General features: G+C 40.2%; 1 protein-coding gene across 1 annotated transcript in view; it reads right to left on the bottom strand.

Annotated features, from left to right (window-relative positions):
- Positions 1-13019: 13019 nt before the first annotated feature.
- rab21 (RAB21, member RAS oncogene family) overlaps positions 13020-20303 on the bottom strand; it is an 86041-nt gene continuing 78757 nt past the window's right edge. Inside the window, exon 7 of the mRNA XM_039761919.1 lies at positions 13020-14312. Coding sequence (XP_039617853.1) covers positions 14167-14312 — 146 coding nt within the window. The 3' untranslated portion in view covers positions 13020-14166. The remainder of the gene's footprint in view (positions 14313-20303) is intronic.

Consider the following 20303-nt stretch of genomic DNA (forward strand, 5'->3'; position numbering starts at 1 on the left):
GTTGCGTGAACAATAAGTGCTCCAACAGCAGGAATTCACGTTGCATTATGAAACTGGATTGGAGAAAACATGCAGCCACTACAGATCTCCAGGACTAACTTTTGCAGACCTCTGGCTTTGATGATGTGTTATCGGTCATATGAGCTACAAAGCAAACTTGAATGAATTATGTGGGCAGTCAGCCATGATGATTACACCTTGTATGGGTTCAATAGGGAGCATTGATGGACCAGATTTAATAGCTGCAAGTGCACTGTGGAAAAGTCATCCATCTTACAGTCCCCCACACTCAAAGCAGAACAGCAACAAAACAAACCAGTCCTGGCACAAATAAATAATTTAAACGTATTAAAGAATAATGCAGTGTACAATCCATGGCAGGCTCTGCCCAGACATCACCAATGAATACTGGTAGGATTGATGTGGCTGTACTGGTCAGGACACTCACTCATTCTCTTCCTCGTTTAGCTGAGGTGTTCTTGGTGCTCCAGCTGTTATCGTCTTCAAGTGAGTCATAGTGTGGAGTCCTTTGTTGGGTGAAACTTTGAGGATGGCCAAAATCAGAAGTCTCAGGGTTTTGAGTAATTCAGCCATTGTGGTGGTCCAGAGTGTCTGAGGTCCAGCATCTGTGGAGTCTCAAATGCTAGGGTCTGGTAACATGTTTTCTAACCTGAATACAATATTTGTTTGACATGATAAACCGTTCTTTGGTTAGACATTTCTTGAAATAATTCATTTGCTCAGTGTTCCTCCTGACAGAGCTAAAGAAATACTCTCGTAAACTGATATTCTGTTGAAAGCAAAAAAGCAGAATGTCTAACAAAAAGGAAATGCAAGCAATTTAATCTACAGTATTAAGCAGAAATAAAATATATATACTTGAAAGAATATTTCATAAGCAAGTAATGTGTATGAGTGTAAAGCTAATTAAAGTTAGGTCTGTAGGTATTTGAACAATGACATCATTTTTATAATTTTGGCTCTACATGCCCCCACAATGGATTTGAAATGAAGAATTAATTACATGACCGAAGTGTAGACTTTCAGCAGTAATTCAAAGGGTTTAACAGAAATGGTGTATGAGCCATTTAGGAAAGACAGCCATTTTCATTCATGGTCTCCCATTTCCAGGGGCTCCAAAGTATTTGGACAATTGACTGACAGGCTGTCCCATAGCCAGGTGTCCACAGGTCCCTTATTATTTCATTTACTATTAAGCAGGTAGAAAGTCTGCAGTTGATTCCAAGTGTGGAATTTGCATTTGGAGGCTATCACTGTGAACTCTCAATATAAGATCCAAAAAGCTGACCATGCAAATAAAAACAGGCTATCATAAGGCAGAGAAAATAAAACAAACCCTTTAGAGAGACAGCAGAAACACCAGGGGCCTCAAGCATAACACCGTGTGTAGAATTTGCACTATAAAATGGTATACGGACAAAAGCGGAAATGTGCGTATGCACAAAAAAATCCAGATGCATTAATCTGTGCGAACGGCAACTTCCATGTCCTTCCGCTCCATAAATCCCGATAAATAAAAATAAATCCACGCGCCTGCTCTCCCACCCCAACTCCTCCCAGAACTACGCCTCTTTGAATATGAAAATCAATATAAATAGCCCTTAAGCTCAGCCTCCTCTGAAAAGACAATGGGGGAAAATATAAAAATTTCAGTGAATACCAAGCGGAGGCAAGGAAAAACATACTATTTGTTGGTTTAAACAGTGATACAAACAACAAAAGGAAGTCGATCGAGTGACATTGCGAGTCGGAGAAACGTGAAAGCTCAAGTTCAGAAAGTCGCACAGTGCCCTAAATAAAAAAGAACTTGTCAGATATCAAAGTCGCAGTGAAAAGGGAGTCCGTAGCCCACTGTCTGAGTGTCATATGAAAGCTTATTAGGGTACAGAGAAATAAAAGGCACACAGTGGGGAAAAAGCACGAAATGTCAACTTCAATCTCAACATTTCCACTTTAATCACGTAGTTTTTTTTGTCATTAAAGTAGAACATCATAAACTTCATCTTAAAATCGTTTAATTTACTAGTTTCTCAAATCCCATTGTAACTTTGTATTTGTTCTTCTTTGTGCTCTGTGTGTGTGAATCACTACATGTTTCTTAAACGGGCTTTCTCTTCCGTCGACAAGACACAGAATGCATTACATTCGTGATATTACAGCTCTCTGAATAATTAAAAATCTGAGATGTATACTTGATATACTTTTCACGATAGGAGTTAAATCATGTTATTAAACATGGGAACACGGTGGCGCAGTAATAGTGACGAGCGGACGCCTCGTCCAGTGATTGTTCCTGCCTCACGCAAGATTCTTGCTGCACCGTGCGCGACCTTCGACCTTTGTTTTGTATTTGATCTTCAATGTGCACTGTGTGTGTGAATCACTACGTGCTTCCATTCTTTCTCTTTCTCTGACAGGACACAATCCATTACATTTGTGATATTACAGCTCTCTGAATAATTAAAATACTGAGATGTATAAGTGATATCATTTTCATGATGATTGGAATGAAAGCATGTTATTACACATGGGAACATGGTGGCACAGTGATTGTTCATGCCTCACGCAAGATGTTTGCTGCGCCATGCATGACCTTCGATGTAATAATTTATTGCAGCAGTACTGACTCTTTCAAATGTACTAACCCCCAATTCCTGTCCTTCCTTTTCTTTCTCGAAACACCCAATCGCCACACAATCTGCTCTGTAATAGACGTTAACCCTTCTGTAAGCTTAGAACGTCGATTCTTCAAAACTTTTTAGGAACACTGAAATATCTTCATAGTACATATTTAATTATTCTATCCATCTATCCTTCCCTTCTCGCGCCAGCACCAGCAAGAATACAGCACGAGGCAGGAACAATCTGTGAACAGAGCGCCAGCTCCTCACTAGCGCTGCGGCCCGTGTCCTCACATGTTTAATTATTAACAATATAGATTATTTAAATCAAGTTAAAGTTTTATCTGTATAATATAATAAACAAATTTTGCTGCATTTCATCTTAAACATGATATGGTCATCATATGTAAATACGCGCTTTATAAAATGGTGCAGGTTGTGCAAAATTATAACTGTAGTGCAAGTTTATAGTGAGGTAATTGTACTTAAAAGTACAAACAGTTCTACAAGGAGCACTTGATGGACTGATTGAGTGCGTTCAGAGTTCTTGGGATGAAACCGTTTCTGAACTGTGAGATCAGTACAGGAAAGGCTCTGAAGCGTTTTCTGTATGACAGCAGTTCAATAGACAGCATGGCTGAGGCAGCGTGTACTTGATGCTGTATACCGATAATTCTCTTTCCGATCAGCTGCTGCTATGATTCACACTCTGATACAGTGATATAAATACTCCGAGTGGTGCAGTGAGAGTAATAAGGAAAAAGATGATCCGCTGTGGCAAACGGGAGCAGCTGAAAGAAGAAGAAAAAAAGGTGCAGCAAGAGTAACAACGCTAAAGCAGCTATTATATTTAGAATAGGTTGACCATTCTGTGGACCATTATTATTGTTACAGGTTAATTACAATCAGATGCATTAAACTAATAAACAATATGCAGTTAATTTCAGTGTATATGATAAAGCCACGTCAGGGATGTGGATCTTCAAAAGAAAGGGAAACCACACTGGATCAATAACACTGCTTTGACGCTGGGTGCCGCCAGTTTGCAAAACCAAGCGAAGAACTTGCATACGCTAGGGTTGGAGCTACCGTGAATATGTGCATGGCTTTACGGCAAATGTAGGTATTATACATCGCGGTTTGAACGTGGAAACGTTCGTACGCAACATTTTTGTGCATACGCACCATTTATACATGAGGCCCCAGGAGAGGTCAAATCAACCATTTGGTACATTCTTAAAAAGAAGGGACACACTGGTGAGCTCAGCAACACCAGAAGGTCTGGACAACCACAGAAGACAACTGTGCTGGATGATCACAGGATTCTGTCCTTAGTGAAGAAGAACCAATTCACAACATTTAGCCAAACCAAGACCACTCTTCAGGAGGTAGGGCTATCACTGCCAAAGTCTACAATCAAGACAAGACTTCAGGAAAGTAAAAAAAGAGAGTTTACCACAAGGTGCAAACCACTGGTGAGCCTCAAGCACAGGAAGGACACATTACACTTTGCCAGAAAATATTGTCCAGGTTTGGAACAGTTTTCTTTGGACAAATGAAACAAAGATCAATATGTGCCAGAATGATGGAGAGAGAAGATTACAGAGAAAGAAAAAATTGGCACATGATCTGTAGCATACCACATCATCTATGAAACATGGTGTAGGCCGTGTTGTGCCTGATCATGCATGGCTGCCAATGAAAGTCACTCACTGGTGTTTATTGATGATGTGACTGCTGACAGAAGTAGCAGGATGAGCTCGGAAGTGTACAGGGTGCTGTACTGTCTGCTCAGATTCAGATAAATGCTGCAAAACTAATAGGATGACTCTTCACAGTACAGATGGACAAACATAAAGAAGTGGAATATTCAATTGACCTTAACCCAAGTAGACATGCAGTTCACTTGATGAAGACAAAACTGAAGGAAGAAAGTCCAATGAACAAGCAGCACCTGAAGACAGCAGCAGCATCACTAGGGTGGGAACCCAGCACTTGGAGAAGGCCAGGAGTTCAGAGTTCAGTAGGTCATTGACAAGAAAGGATTATCAACCACATACTGAAAATGAGTGTTATATTTATGATGTTAGTTTGTACAAATACTTTTGAGCCCCTGAAAATTGTGATTTCGGGGAACCATAAATCATGTATAAAAATGGCTGTCTTTTCTAAATGACTTACAATGTTTCTGTTAAACTCTTTTAATTAAAACTGTAAATCTACACTTCAATCACATCTCGTTTCCTTCATTTCAAATCCACTGTGGTGGTGTACAGAGCCAAAATTCTGAAATTGTGTCACTGTCCAAATTCTCAAGGATCCGACAGTAAATACAGAGTCCTCCAGGGGCCTCATGTATAAATGGTGCGTACGCACAGAAATTTTGCATAAGAACTTTTCCACGTTCAAATCACAATGTATAAAACCTACACTTGGCGTAAAGCCACGCACATTTCCACGGTACCTCATACCTTGTTGTATGCAAGTTCTGCGCTCAGTTTTGCAGACTGGCGGCACCCAGCGTCAAAGCAATGCTACTGTTCCTGTGTGGTTACTCTTTATTTTCCTGACACGGCTTTATAAATACACTGAAACTAACAGCATATTGTTTATTAGTGTAATGCATCTGATTGTAATTAACTTGTAACAATATAATGGTCCAAATACCATAACTGCTTTAGCGTTGTTACTCTCACTTCTCCTTCTCCTTCTCCTTCTTCTTTCAGCTGCTCCCGTTAGGAGTTGCCACAGCAGATCATCTTTTTCCATATTACTCTCACTGCACCACTCGGAGTATTTATATCACTGTATCTGAGTGTGAATCACAGCAGCAGCTGATCGGAAAGAGAATTATCGGTATTACAGCATCAGGCACACGCTACCTCAGCCACGGCAAAACGTTTCAAAGCCTTTCCTGTACGGACCTCGCGGTTCAGAAACAGTTTCATCCCAAGAGTTCTAAATGCACTTAATCAAGTGCTCCTTGTAGAACTGTTTGTACTTATAAGTACAATCACCGCACTGTAAACTTGCACTACAGTTATAATATCGCACAACCTGGGCCACTTTATAAAGCGCGTATTTACATATGATGACGATATCATTTTTAAGGTGAAATGTTGATTATATTATACAGATAAAACTTAACTTCATGTAAATAATCTGTATTGTTAATAATTAAACATGTGATGACACGGTGCTGCAGCGCTTGCAAGTTCACGTATTGTTCCTGCTTTGTGCTGTATATTTGCTGAGACTGGCATGACACTGGAAGGATAGACGGAGAGAATAATTAAACACGTACTATGAAGATATTTCAATGTTCCTTAAAAGTTTTGAAGAGTCGTCGTTGTAAGCTTACAGATGGCTTAACGTCTATTACAGAGCTGATTGTGTGGCGATTGGGTATTTGGGGAAAGAAAAGTAAGGACAGGAATTGGAGGTTAGTACGTTTGAAAGAGACAGTACTGCTACAATAAAGTATTTCATCGAAGGTTAAGCAGGGCCCAGCAGCATCTTGTGTGAGACATGAACAATCACTGCGCCATTGTGTTCTTAATAACACGCTTTCATTCCAAGCATCATGAAAATGATATTACGTATACATCTCAGTATTTTAATTATTCAGAGAGCTGTAATATCACGAATGTAATGGATTCTGTGTCCTGTCAGAGAAAGAGAAAGAACGGAAGCACGTAGTGATTCACACACATAGAGCACAAAGAAGATCAAATACAAAACAAAGCATTTAACGTGCTACTTTAGTTACGATGGGATTTGAGAAACTGGTTAATTAAACGATTTTAAGATGAAGTTTATGATGTTCTACTTTAATTACAAAATAAAAAGTACGTGATTAAAATGGAAATTTCGAGATTAAAGTTGACATTTCGGGCTTTTTTCCCTCTATGTGCCTATATTTTTGTCTGTACCCTAATAAGCTCAGAGTGGGCAGCAACTCGTCTTTTCACGGTGACTTTGATATGAGACTTCTTTTTTATTTTGGCACTGAGCGACTTTGTGAACTTGAGCTTTCAAGACACTCTGTCACTCGATCAGCTTCCTTTTGTTGTTTATACCACTGTTTAAATCAACAAATAGTACATTTTTACTTTGCCTCCACTTGGTATTCGCTGAAATTCTTATATTTTCCCCTGTGCTTTTCCCATTGTCTTTTCACAGAAGGCTGAGTTTAAGGGCGATTTATATTGATTTGCATATTCAAAGAGGTGTAATTCTGGGAAGAACTGAAGTGGGACAGCAGGCGCGTGCACGAGCGTTAGTTTTCACCCTGATCAGAATTTATGTAGTGGAACAACGTGGAAGTTGGAGTACGCACAGATTCCAGCATCTGGATTTTTCTGTGCGTAAGCACATTTCGGCTTTTGTGCTTACGTCATGTTATAGTGCGAGTTCTACGCACGCCGTTATACATGAGGCCCCAGGTGTTTAAAAGGTTAAGGGACAACATGGGTAACAAAGTTCATAAAAAAAAAGCTCTTACACTCTTAAAAAGATCTGAAAAGCCTAGAAAACTGTGTGACATAAGATGTGGCACCTTACATGGATCAACAAGTAAAAGTGGAAAGCTTGTTGGAGAGGGACTACTTTAATGGGGTGTGTCACCAATAAATATCTACCACTGACTGGACTGATTTGGCTTGAGCACACTGGACTTCCATTGTCTGGCGTATTAGGGATTAAAATGAATCGACTTGAAGGACTAAACAGAAATACATCCATTTTCCCCGCCATTGCTTTGTTGATGTTCTTTTGTTTGCTGCTACAACCCTGAGCAGGATCAGCGGTCGAGAAGATGATATGAGACAATATTCTTTTGCTGTTGTTCCACTTTGCTGTGTATTTGTAATTTCTAGCATTATGAGAACTGTACATTATAATGCAATTTAAGGATTTAATTGTTTATTTATGGAAGGAGGCATCTTTCTGAAAGTAAGCCATTATAATTTCCTCCTCCCACAGTTTCAGAATGTGATCAGTGTGAGGAAGGGCATCATCTATGGCAGGGAGGGGCAGAACTAACCAGAGAGAGCCAGCGTTTTACGACTTAATTACCTGTATACTCTAATCTTTACTTCTTGTTTGTCTGAAGAAAATGTTGACAGGCACAAATCAGATGAACTGCAGATGAACATGAATTATGACTAAATGGAACTGGTCACTGCATCAGAAGTCACTCCACACCATGATGCACTACTGGTCCACGAGGTGTGACAGGAAACCAAAGGACTGGCAGAAATTTGATCTCGCTCTCTCTGTGCCATTTTCCTTCCTGAGAAGGCCTCCCTACGTCTCGGTGGCCATATCCACACAGGCCGTACTGCCCATATCTGAAAAACCATTTAAAGGGAATGCAGGAGCAAAGACCAAACTAGACCAGAGACTAATCATCATAATAAGACAGACAGCCAACACATAGTTAAAATAATACAATCTGTTAATAGGACTAACACTTATTGTACTCTACCATTTTGAGCATATTAACTATACTGCATAAATAAACTAATTGTCTGGAGTTACTGATTTAAAAGAAGAGGAAGTACTGAACAGCAGCAGCAGTCATTCCCGACAGTGTGGGGAGAGTATGGGATTTAAGGTCAATGTAGCCAAGAGTACAAAGGGGAATATAATCAACCCAAGGATGACAAAAACATTAGGGAGTTGGGTCAGAGTGAACAAGGAGTCTGTGCTTATTGATCTCCATTTCCTGACAACAGTGATGCTAACTGCACTGGCTCTGTGATTTCTCCATTGGCAAGTTGGTCAGGTTGCTTGTGTGCTTTTTGGTAGAGTTGTAGGCACATAGGTCCAGCAGTGGAGTGTGTTGGGGTGAACCCCATTCCTTTTCCAACAGAAGTGGTACTTTTGCTTACAGACTGCAATCACAAGCCAACCAACTTCATCATACAGTAATGGAGAAGAGCCATGATGTCCACCAAGTAGGAATAGGCTGGGCTGGGCAGTGGGACTCAGTAAGTTAACTCTGCCTTTTCATCATAGCTAGACTGGAGATAGACTTTGATCTTTGACTGCACTAAGAAACTGGCAACATTTTCAGTAAAAACAGTTCAGGGCCATGCCCTTCACGCACCTTTCAGTATGACATGGTGCTGAACTACGGACCAATACTTTGCCTGCTCGTACTGCGACTGAAACAAAATGGATCTCTAAACAGTTCTGACAGATATCCTGATCTGGTCAATCAACTTGGCCACATATAAAATACTTTACAACATGTAGAGCGAGTGTAAAACAAAACTAACCACAGGAAAGAAAAAGAAAAAAAAAGAGTGGATGCACGTGGTACTCACCATCCCCAGATTGCTTACGAATTCTGCCATGTTATAACTAAAGAGGACAACACATTTAATTTGCATTTTTAGATATTTACGAAATAATTCTCCACATTCTGAAGAGCCCTACTCAATTTTAGTGAGATATAAAAATGAATGAAAATGACAGAATGTAATAAAATCCTTTAATATTTGGCGGTTGTCCCAGTAGCTTTTCCAGTCTCATCCTCCTGTTGTATACTTCACTGCTTAGAGTCTCTGCTTCTTAAATGTGCCTGGCTGTCTGTCTTTACAGCATACAAAGCCACATGAGCACAACAGAAGTGAGGAACAGACAGACATAAATCTGGTCAGAACTTAAAAAAAAGAAGTTACAGGCACAGATATCAGGAAATGGAGCTCACAGAAAAGTGCAAGAATCTTCAAAGAACAAAACTAGACTGGAATGAATAAAACTGTCCAGAGGAGCAAACATAGCTCTGAAAATCCAACAGCAATGTCACAACTTAGATGGGAGTCAGATGACAATTATCAGGTACTCCACCAGTACAGGTTGTATAGCAGAGGGGCAAGGAGGAAGCCATAAAATAAAAAGGCATCGAGGAACTTTGGAAAGAATGAGGAAATAGAGATCTGTAGTCTAGAAAAACAGAGTTAGATGGCCTTAATGCCAACTACTTACAGAATGCCGTCGCGGTGGCAGCACTGTGTGGTGGCAATGGACTGGCAGGTCAGTCAAAACAGAGTGTGACATGAAAGAAGCAAAATGGAGATACAGTGCCTGTAAAAAGTATTCACCCCTTTGGATGTTTTCACAATTTATTGCTATACAACACTGAATCACGGTAGATTTAATATGGCTCTTTTGACATTGATCAGCTGAAAACTCCCTAATGTCAAAATGAAAATGCATTTCTGTTAAGTGATCTAAATAAATTGCAAATTTAAAAGCACAAACTAATTGATGTCATAAGTATTCACCTCAGTATTCAGTAGGTGCACCTCTGTCAGCCATGACAGCTTCGAGTCTGTGTGTACAGGTCTTTCTCGATCAGCTTTGCACATTGACATTGCGATTTCTCTCCACTGTTCGTCATAAAACTGCTTACGTTCCGACAGGTGGCCTACGGATTATGAGTGAACAGCCTTTGTCAAGTCCAGACGCAAATTCTCAGTTGGATTAAGATCCAAACTCTTGACTTGATCACTCCAGGATATTAACATTGTTGGAGCTTTGGCTTAATTCTTGAGATCATCGTCATAACAGGAAAACAAATTTCCTCCTAGGTTTCTTGCAGACTTGAAAAGGTTTTTCTCCAGGATTTCACATGATTTTGCTGCATTCACATTCATGTTTTCTGCTATTTAGTGTAATGACCAAAAAGCTCAACTTTGGTTTCATCAGACCACAGAACAGTCTTCCAGCTGACCTCAGAGTCTCCCATGCATCTTCTGGCCAAATCAAATAAATGATAATAAGCACATAACAGCTTTGTTAATTCATTTATTTTTTAAATGCTGCCTTTCTCTTTACCACTCTCCCAGAAAGCTACAAGTGTTTTTTATCTTAATTCTGGAATCAACTTTTTCCAAGGATTGTTCATTTTTCTTTCAGTGTAAACTGACACGGGTTCTCACTTTTGTTTTTGTTCATCATAAAGAAAACTTTGAGAAGTGTGATGACACTCGATCAGTACTGTACCCGCACACAACTACTCACATGGGCGCTCAGTGGAGCACGGACTAAGAATCTGGCAATTCCCATATGATGTCTCACCTACACTCTCACCAAGCCTGCCCGGGACCGGGTTGGATAATGGATGGAAATCCATTAAACATAATATAGTATGAACTTTTGTCTGGGCCAACTAAAAGTATTCATTACTCTGAAGATTTTGTTACTTTGGTATTTGCTATAACGGGATTTCACCAGTATGTATGTGTAGAGTATAATTATAAAGTCGTTGATGGGCGATGAACAATTAAGAATGGCATTTGCGAAGTTGTAACGCAAGCATTAATGTATGCCCATTTACGAGATGTTTATCAGTTATCAGCAGCACATTCATAGTCATTTCGATCGTTTAATTTTATTTTGATGTGTCTATGTCATATGCCGTACCAATTTGAGAATTAATGCCTTGTTTTCTTATTACCTTCTCTTCAACTTGTCTTTTAGGAAGGCATTCAAATTCAGGTTGTACTTGCCCAAGTAGTATGTTGTTAAAAGGTCACTTGTCAGGTCATTGTTTAAGTTGAAACTATGCCATTATTTTTTTTTAAATTCCTTTGTGTTCACTTTATATTACTTTGGTGATTCAGTGTATACTAGTTAATTATTTATGTATTTATTTTACGATTGATTGCATGCTTTCATGTTTGATGTGATTAATCACAATTCCATACAATTATGCAATTAATTAGTTTTTTTTTTAATCAATTTCGATCCCTAATATATACAAAGAGGGGGCCAAAAAACATACAGACTTCAACAAAAGAAAAACCTGTTAGAAAGTTGTGATATTAAATTTATACAGATAACAAGGGATGAGTTTAAGTCACTTTTGACTTCTACATTCACTACAGGTGCTCACAATTTGTTACCAACTCCGAGTGGCGAGCGTGTAAACTGTTCTATCACCATAGCCGAGTTAGACGGACTTGTTGCTGTATGAGGCCACCTGGATCTTTCCTTGGGCACATCACGCACGGAACCACGGGTTTCAAACTTATCACAAATACGTGCCATTATCAGGCGTGTTGGTGGCCCTGCTGCAAACTCACATCCCCATTGTTGTTGTACCTCAAGAACATTCTCAAATTTAAACCACAACTTTAAAAAGGTCTTGCGCTCCTCAAATGATAACTGTACCCCTGCCATTTCGTTTGAGGGTCCTTCCTGCTACGTGGTGATGCTAGCATTCATGTGAGTAATGACATCATCTTCTGAGAGAACGTCATACTACACATCCTTACCGTAACTCAATTCAACTTCAGAAAAGTCCAGAGATGATAACTATTAAAGTGTGTATATACTTGTTTGGCCTCCTCAGTGTATGTTTTACATATACACACACACACACACACAGGAATGCAAGTACAGATACTGGGCCTAAATATAAATAACAAAATTGTATATATAAAATAAAATCATAAATAAAGTACACACACACACACACACATATATATAAATACAGACAGACAGACACAAACACATACATACAGTTAATGTTAACTTTACCTTCCTGTTCCATCTTCTTTATCAAAACCCCCCGTTCTGTTACTCGAGTCTCAATAAGATAGACTATAAGCAATCACATAAACAAAATAAAATCTGGAGAAAGTCATAAACCCACTGTTGGACATAACAATTATACATTATCACAAATCTCTCTGTTTGAAAAGCAAATATAAATCTTTATAAATCTATATAAATATTCTTTATGCAGTTAATAAAAACTCAAGAAGGTGTGCACTTTACTGATTAATTATGCACACCGGCACATAGTTCCTAATATTAGGTTAAACCTTGCCAAACAATATTTAAAAATAAATGCAGAGGTTTCAAAAAGGCAGATGGCTGTGGATTTCCATACCACCTGAACTTATGCCACAGCCACCATGAAAATGTGCCACTAGGTGTCAGTAGTGGCCTGAAAATGTAAAACATTTTTGACGTACTGTAACATTCTCAAACCCACTTAATCAGTCGTTACAGTGTTGCGGAGGGCCAGGGCCTATCCTGGAGGCACTGATATCTGGTCAGAATCAACCCCATAGGGGGCACCAGTCCACTGCAGAGACCACTTATGCGATTGACTCTGATGGGGGTTGGTATAGAGTCGGATAATTTAGACTCCCCAATTAACCTGACAGCGACATCTTTCAGAGTGGAGACCATAACCCCATTCACGCACAGGGAGAAAATGCCAACTCCACACTGACACGAGGACCACTGGTATGAGATTCAATCCCCAGAGAACGTTTGAGTGAGAGAGCAAAGCTAACATGCAGCTCTCATTTGGAACGGTAATCATAAAAAAAAAATCTCTTTTCAGAAGAATTCCTGGTATGATAAGCCGTTTAATATTTTATACAAAGCTTCAAACCAAGGCACTGAAAAGAATTCAATTTGAACATCAAAAATTTTCTGTGGAAAAATCTAGCCAGTGCATTATTACATATTAGCGCTTTGAAGCTCCTCATCCTTAGCCTCCTCCTCCTCCTCTTCTCCTTCTTCCATCTGCCTTCAGAACACTGGATGGCATCCATGCCATTTATTCATTATGTTGAGACAGCCAGCTTAATCAGCTGCTGCCTGGATGCCAACGAGGTTACCTAAGTAAATGTTTAATAAGGACAATGTAGGACACCTAAGAATTGCAAATTATTATAATTGAATCTAATACAAAACACTTAATATGGCATTTCAAAGTAAGTAGTTAAAAAAAATACAATTCAAAAAAAAAAATAATAATAATAATGTGTGCTTTCACGGACATTGTTATTTCCATTTTACAATCATTAACAAGACTAATGTACACATTTCTACACCTGCATATTTTCCCAAAGCTTGTAAAAGCAGATAAAATATTAAATATGTATTGTAATATATATTTTAATATTTATATCAACTCAGCAAACAGAGTGAAGTACAGTTCAACTAAGCATTGATAATGATGGCCAGTGCAAAAATCTGAGAAAATTCACCAAATTAAAAGAAGGGCAGGGGAAAAAAAAAAGAAAAAAAGTCAAAACATCCGATGGGACCTCACCACAAAAATATGTAGGGTAGGAAAATTTATACATTTTTAAAGAACATGTACATAAGTTATTAAATAATAAAGATCTCATTTAAAAGAAAAAAGATGATTTTACATGAGTCAAATCTACGTGCACAATATCCATGTCATGAATTAATAAAAATGATGGTGGGCCCCCGCGGTAATTGCTCGTTCGCTTTAATTGTTATGTAGGAGAGTAAATACCAGCTGTCTGCTCACACACTCCACTAGTTTAGCGTTGTTTTGCTCAGGTCTTTTCAGTGTTATAAATGGGATTATTAGAAAATACTGTTAATCGGATTATTTCCAAGAGCAGGAATGGGGGGAAAAGAAAAAAAAAAAAAAAAAAAAACCCAAAGGACCATACGATGGCATATATGGCAGTCTTCATGGAACCAGGAGGCAAGTGTGAAAGCTCCTGAAGCATTAGCCCGATGAGCAGCATCCTCCACCGGCCGCAGCAGCATTCTGGGGTTCATCGTCCACAATCTGTACGCCTCGTCGCGCTGTGCCGGCCTGATTTGAACCGTTGCCTTTTGCCCGCTCATCTGCTTGTGCTGTTTCAATCATTCCTGTTCAGAAGTGAATTCACAAATACAATCAGTGCAGTTTGCAGCACCTCGGAGAATAGCTGCTCTTTTTACTGCTTACATCTTGATAAATACCCTAAAAAGTGCCACCTCCCTAAAGCAGTTACCTGGCATATTTAATGTATGCTTTACATTCTGAAATATTTTACAATTAGAGACCCAATAGGCCAGTACAGCTGAACACTTTGAAACCTGCTAAAAACCAACCTCTTTAACTTGGCTTTTTCTTAATTTAATTTTCTTCTTCTACCTTACGTGTGGTGATTGGCTTTTATAATAAAACCTGATTACTGACCAGTCTAGATAATATCAGCTACTTTTGTGTGTTTTCATTTTCTGGTATTCAGGGGTGTGCTCTGTGCCACCATCACCAGTCTAAAGCACATTGTTGCCAGCTGTGATGCTGGAGAGTATGAAGAAAGTGACACAAAACCAAGGGTTTGAAATCAAGGTCAGTACTAGGACCCACCATGGCTGCAGGTTTTCATTAAATCGCTCTTAAAATTTGTCAAACTACTTTCTAATATTACTTCAGAAATTACAAAATGGTTATACTAAATAATTATGTATGTGTAATGCATAGGGATGAAATCTTTTTTTTTTTTTAAATTGTAAATCTCACACTAATGCGCTTTTCTGAATTCAAAATAAGAGAAGCACAAAAGTTCAGCTAATTAAACAATCAGACAGCTTAATGGGAAAAATGACTTGCTTATTGAGAGGTGGAACAAAATACCTGCAGCCACAATGGAGGCCCAGGACTGAACCTGAAAACCCCATACATAAGACTATCCTGTTATTAATGTAATCCACATATATAGCTTTTTGTGGTTCTGCTCTTAATGTGGCATCATTGGCTTGTTATCCAAATCATCACAACTGTGGACTAGTTGGGTTTCATATTAATGTTGAGTTAATGTATAACTTGTTCAAACACTAGGTGGCAACATAATTCAGATGCCAGGGTGGCTCATTTATTCCTTCTTCCATAAAGCTTTTAAATCTGCTTAAAGGAATATTCCACCCGGAATTACATTTTTTTTTGGTGTGTTTACATATAACTTGCAAAGCACCTATTGCGATAGTCACGTCTTTTCGTCCGCAAAAAGAACTTGGTCCCTTGTTGACCGATTTCCTTCAAATGTGGCAGTTATTTTTCTAAGAAATTAGTCCACACAATTAGATTTTTACTGAAATATCTCCAACAGATTGTGCTGTACACATTTTGATATTTCAACAACTTCCACTTTGCATTGGCGAACCTGTGCCTGTATCTTAAAAGGGAGAAACATTCTGCTTGACTTCATCTATATTTAAATTTTACCAGGAGAGCAGTTGCTTGAACTTATGTATTTTGTGCATTTCCTTCTTTCACTCATGGGACAGCCACTCGGACTTCCAAATACAAGTGAATCAGACACATGGCAGAACACACATGTGCATACAATTCAAAAGCAGTGCTGTTCTGACCCTTTAGGTAAGTTAACTAACAGAGCACAAAAAAAGCCACTTCTCTGGAAGTAAATGGGAAAGGAAAGCAATTAAGTAAGCATATACTGTATGAGACTGAACTCGTTGAACATTAATCGGCAGATTATTATTGTAAACATCTGATGTTCTCAATCTGCAGCTAAAAGGTGTTTGAAATAATGAATTGCATGGGAAAGCCGCAGCTGCCCTTAATGATATAAACACAGGATGGGTTTAAAAATGGACAGTGGCATTGAGAGGTGGGACTCCTTCAGGAGCTCTGGCACCCAACTCCTGATCTTTCAGTTCCAGATATACAAAAACAATTGTGGCAAATTCAAAACTGCCCCTGATCAATGATAAAAATTTTATTCAAAATACACACATGACATACATGCATGCCTTGTGTGAGACCTTGTTTTACAGATTTTTATCTTGTGTGTAACAGCGCACGGCAATCATAAAGGGGGCTAAGACCTTAATTAGTGCAAATCCTACAGAAGCCCCTGGAAATGGAATTGCAGTTGATCTTTGTGCAGAACACTCAGCCATGCTGGGTGCTAATAGTGAGGATGGAGCAGGATTACACTTTGGTTGGTGTGGATTTCTTAGTGGTACAGTATAACACACAACAGACTGAGCACGCGTTGTGGTTTATCTATACCTGAACTGTTGCTTTTCCTTCCATTTACCTTCAAACTGCGATTCTTACTTTTCATATTCCTGATATGCAATAAATCAGTTCCTTTCCAAGTTCTTATTTATACAAACTAAAAAAAAATACCATGTTTTAAATAAATATTAATAGGTAGATGAGGAACTTATTCAGTTAATTTTCTTCTTTCATATAGCAATATTGATAGCGATTTTACACTAGTATTGGTCATTTTGTATTTTATTTTTCAATTGTTGATGCTACTCTTTTCAAAAATGTTATGTTTAAGTAAATTGAACAACCATTAGTCAAAGACCCTCCACTAGAAACACACATTAACTTATGCCACTTTCACGTCACTTGATTTTCAACTTGTTTTGTGTGAAAGCCACGGAGCCACTAGAAGCTTCTTTATGCTCTCTTTTTAACTTCATTGTAAAGTGCTATTAAAAAGCATTCATTTATTGTAGTCTATTAACAAATGTAACTATTACTTTTGAATATGACTGATTTTTACAAAACTATTTTAAAAACAAAAATGTAACAACTGATTTTTGGATAAAGTAAATTAAAAAAGAGAAATGTTCCAACTTTCATATCAGTCTAATTAGTGGCTGAATACTACTGGCCTTGTCTAACATGTTTAATGTGTTACTTACCTCCTCTTTGTGTTTTTCAGTGACTAAATGAGAAAGATTCTCCATCTTATGTTTTCACGGAAAATGGAGATAAAGTTATAATAGAAAAGGTGACTCCTTTGATAAACATTGTCAACAAAAACACTTATATTCACAACATGCAAAACACATGCATCGTTGTTAACTTATTACTAAACACACACTACCGGGAAAATAAATAAATAAATAAAATCAGAGCAGAGCATAAACAGGAAAGGCATTCATATTTTAAATGTAAAACGCGTTCCATCACAAAATACTGTGTATGCAAAAGGAAAACAGGAAATGTGATTTTCTGTCTCTGGTATCTAAACGGTAATGTCTTGTGTGTGAACTGCTTGTAATGACTGAATATTAAGAATATAGTAATTTAAGAATATTAGGCAGAGTAAGCAACATACAAATAAGGATAACAAAGATTAGAGATCAAGGGCTTAAGTAATATTAGCCCTTTAAGAATATTAGCCAGAATAAGGTGTAGTTCATACTGATTGCTGAGAAGATGCAAACAGGAGGCAAGGACAGGAAAAGGCCATGCCCTGTACTGTTTTGCCTGCAGCGTCATGTCTGAGAAGTAAGCCATACTTTTTTAATTGGTTCAACAGAGCTGAATACCTGCTTTCAAATCCATTTGAGCAGCAGAGTGCTGGCAAGCATTTCATTGGATAAGGAGTGTGTCTTTGTGCACAAATAGTCCTTATAAAATATGCTTTATTCTGAAAAAAATTGCTCAAATACCATACATTACAGGAGTATCTACCAAAACTAACTATTTTTAATTACATGGTGATATGGCCATTTAGCCCAATAGTACTCCATACGAATGCAAGCTTTTGATCTCACGAGTTGAATTTTCAACAAAAACACTGGCTGGGTTAAGGATTCTAACATTGTGTTTGTCTGTCCTGTGAGGTTTTGCTTTACTGTTTAAATATTAAAGTGGTTTGCTTTGCAATGATTCATTCCAGTAAACACATTTGTCTCTTAAATAGGTGGGCAGTACAGTATAGTGGCTAAAGCACTGGAATAGAAACCCCACGGTTGTTGGGGCAGTTCCCACGGTGGGACATTAAGCATGTCAATCAGCCTGTGCTCTGAACATGAGAAAGGTACTATATACTACTATTATCATTACTGCTCCAACTCAAAAAAAAAAAAAAAGATGCATCAATAGTACCTTGGATAAAAAGGCATCAGATAAATATAACAGTAATAAGAAAATGAAATAACAAAACACCGCTCGGGTTCAGATCGGGGGGGGCCATTCCTCCCAATCACGCCCTTCCAGGTCTCACTGTCATTGCCCACGTGGGCACTGAAGTCTCCCAGCAAAACGAGGGAATCCCCAGAAGGTATGCCCTCTAGCACCCCCTCCAGAGACTCCAAAAAGGGTGGATACTCCAAACTGCTGTTTGGCGCATACGCACAAACAACAGTCAGGACCCTTCCCCCCACCCGAAGGCAGAGGGAAGCCACCCTCTCGTCCACCGGGGTAAACCCCAACGCACAGGCTCCAAGTCGGGGGGCAATAAGTATGCCCACACCTGCTCGGCGCCTCTCACCGGGGGCAACTCCAGAGTGGTAGAGAGTCCAGCCCCTCTCAAGGAGATTGGTTCCAGAGTCCAAGTTGTGCGTCTAGCCGGAACCTCTCAACCTCGCGCACTAGCTCAGACTCCTTCCCCTTCAGAGAGGTGACATTCCACGTCCCAAGAGCCAGTTTCTGTAGCCGAGGATCAGACCGCCAAGGTCCCCGCCTCCGGCCACCACCCAACTCGCACTGCACCCGACCTCCTTGGCCCCTCCCATAGGTGGTGAGCCCATGGGAAGGAGGACCCACGTTACCTCTTCGGGCTGTGCTGTGTTATTGGACTTCTGTGCTCGTTATGGATTGTCCATAACGAACACCATGTTCAAGCATAAGGGTGTTCATATGTGCACTTGGCACCAGGACACCCTAGGCCTCAGTTCGATAAACGACTTTGTGGTTGTGTCGTCGGACTTGCGGCCATATGTCTTGGACACTCGGGTGAAGAGAGGGGCGGAGCTGTCAACTGATCACCACCTGGTGGTGAGTTGGCCGATGGTGGGGAAGATGCGGTCAGACCTGGTAGGCCCAAGCGTGTTGTGAGGGTCTGCTGGGAGCGGCTGGCAGAGTCCCCTGTCAGAAGTAGCTTCAACTCCCACCTCCGGCAGAACTTCAACCACGCCCCGAGGGAGGTGGGGACATTGAGTCGAATGGGCCATGTTCCGTGCCTCTATTGTTGAGGCGGCTGACCGGAGCTGTGGCCGTAAGGTGGTCGGTGCCTGTCGCGGCAATCCCCAAACCCGTTGGTGGACACCGGCGGTGAGGGATGCCGTCAAGCTGAAGAAGGAGTCCTATAGGACCTTTTTGTCCTGTGGGTCTCTGGAGGCAGCTGATAGGTACCGGCAGGCCAAGCGGAATGCGGCTTCGGTTGTTGCTGAGGCAAAAACTCGGGCATGGGAGGAGTTTGGAGAGGCCATGGAGAGCGACTTTGGACGGCTTCGAGGAGATTCTGGTCCATCGTCCGGCGTCTCAGGAAGGGGAAGCAGTGCAGTGTCAACACTGTATATGGTGGGGATGGTGTGCTGCTGACCTCGACTTCGACGTTGTGGGTCGGTGGGGGAGTACTTCGAAGACCTCCTCAATCCCACTAACATGCCTTCCAATGAGGAAGCAGAGCCTGGGGACTCTGAGGTGGGCTCTCCCATCTCTGGGACTGAAGTCACCGAGGTGGTCAAAAAACTCCTTGGTGGCAGGGCCCTGGGGGTGGATGAGATACCGGAGTTCCTTAAGGCTCTGGATGTTGTAGGACTGTCTTGGTTGACACGCCTCTGCAACATCGCATGGACATCGGGACAGTGCCTCTGGATTGGCAGACGGGGTGGTGATCCCCTCTTTAAAAGGGGACGGAGGGTGTGTTCCAACTATAGAGGGATCACACTCCTCAGCCTCCCTGGAAAAGTCTATTCGGGGGTTCTGGAGAGGAGGGTCCGTCGGATAGTCGAACCTCAGGTTCAGGAGGAACAGTGTGGTTTTCGTCCTGGTCGCGGAACAGTGGACCAGCTCTACACCCTTAGCAGGATCCTGGAGGGTGCATGGGAGTTTGCCCAACCAGTCTACATGTGCTTTGTGGACTTGGAAAAGGCGTT

This window comes from Polypterus senegalus, chromosome 8, assembly GCF_016835505.1.
Source record: "Polypterus senegalus isolate Bchr_013 chromosome 8, ASM1683550v1, whole genome shotgun sequence".
Taxonomy (NCBI): domain Eukaryota; kingdom Metazoa; phylum Chordata; class Cladistia; order Polypteriformes; family Polypteridae; genus Polypterus; species Polypterus senegalus.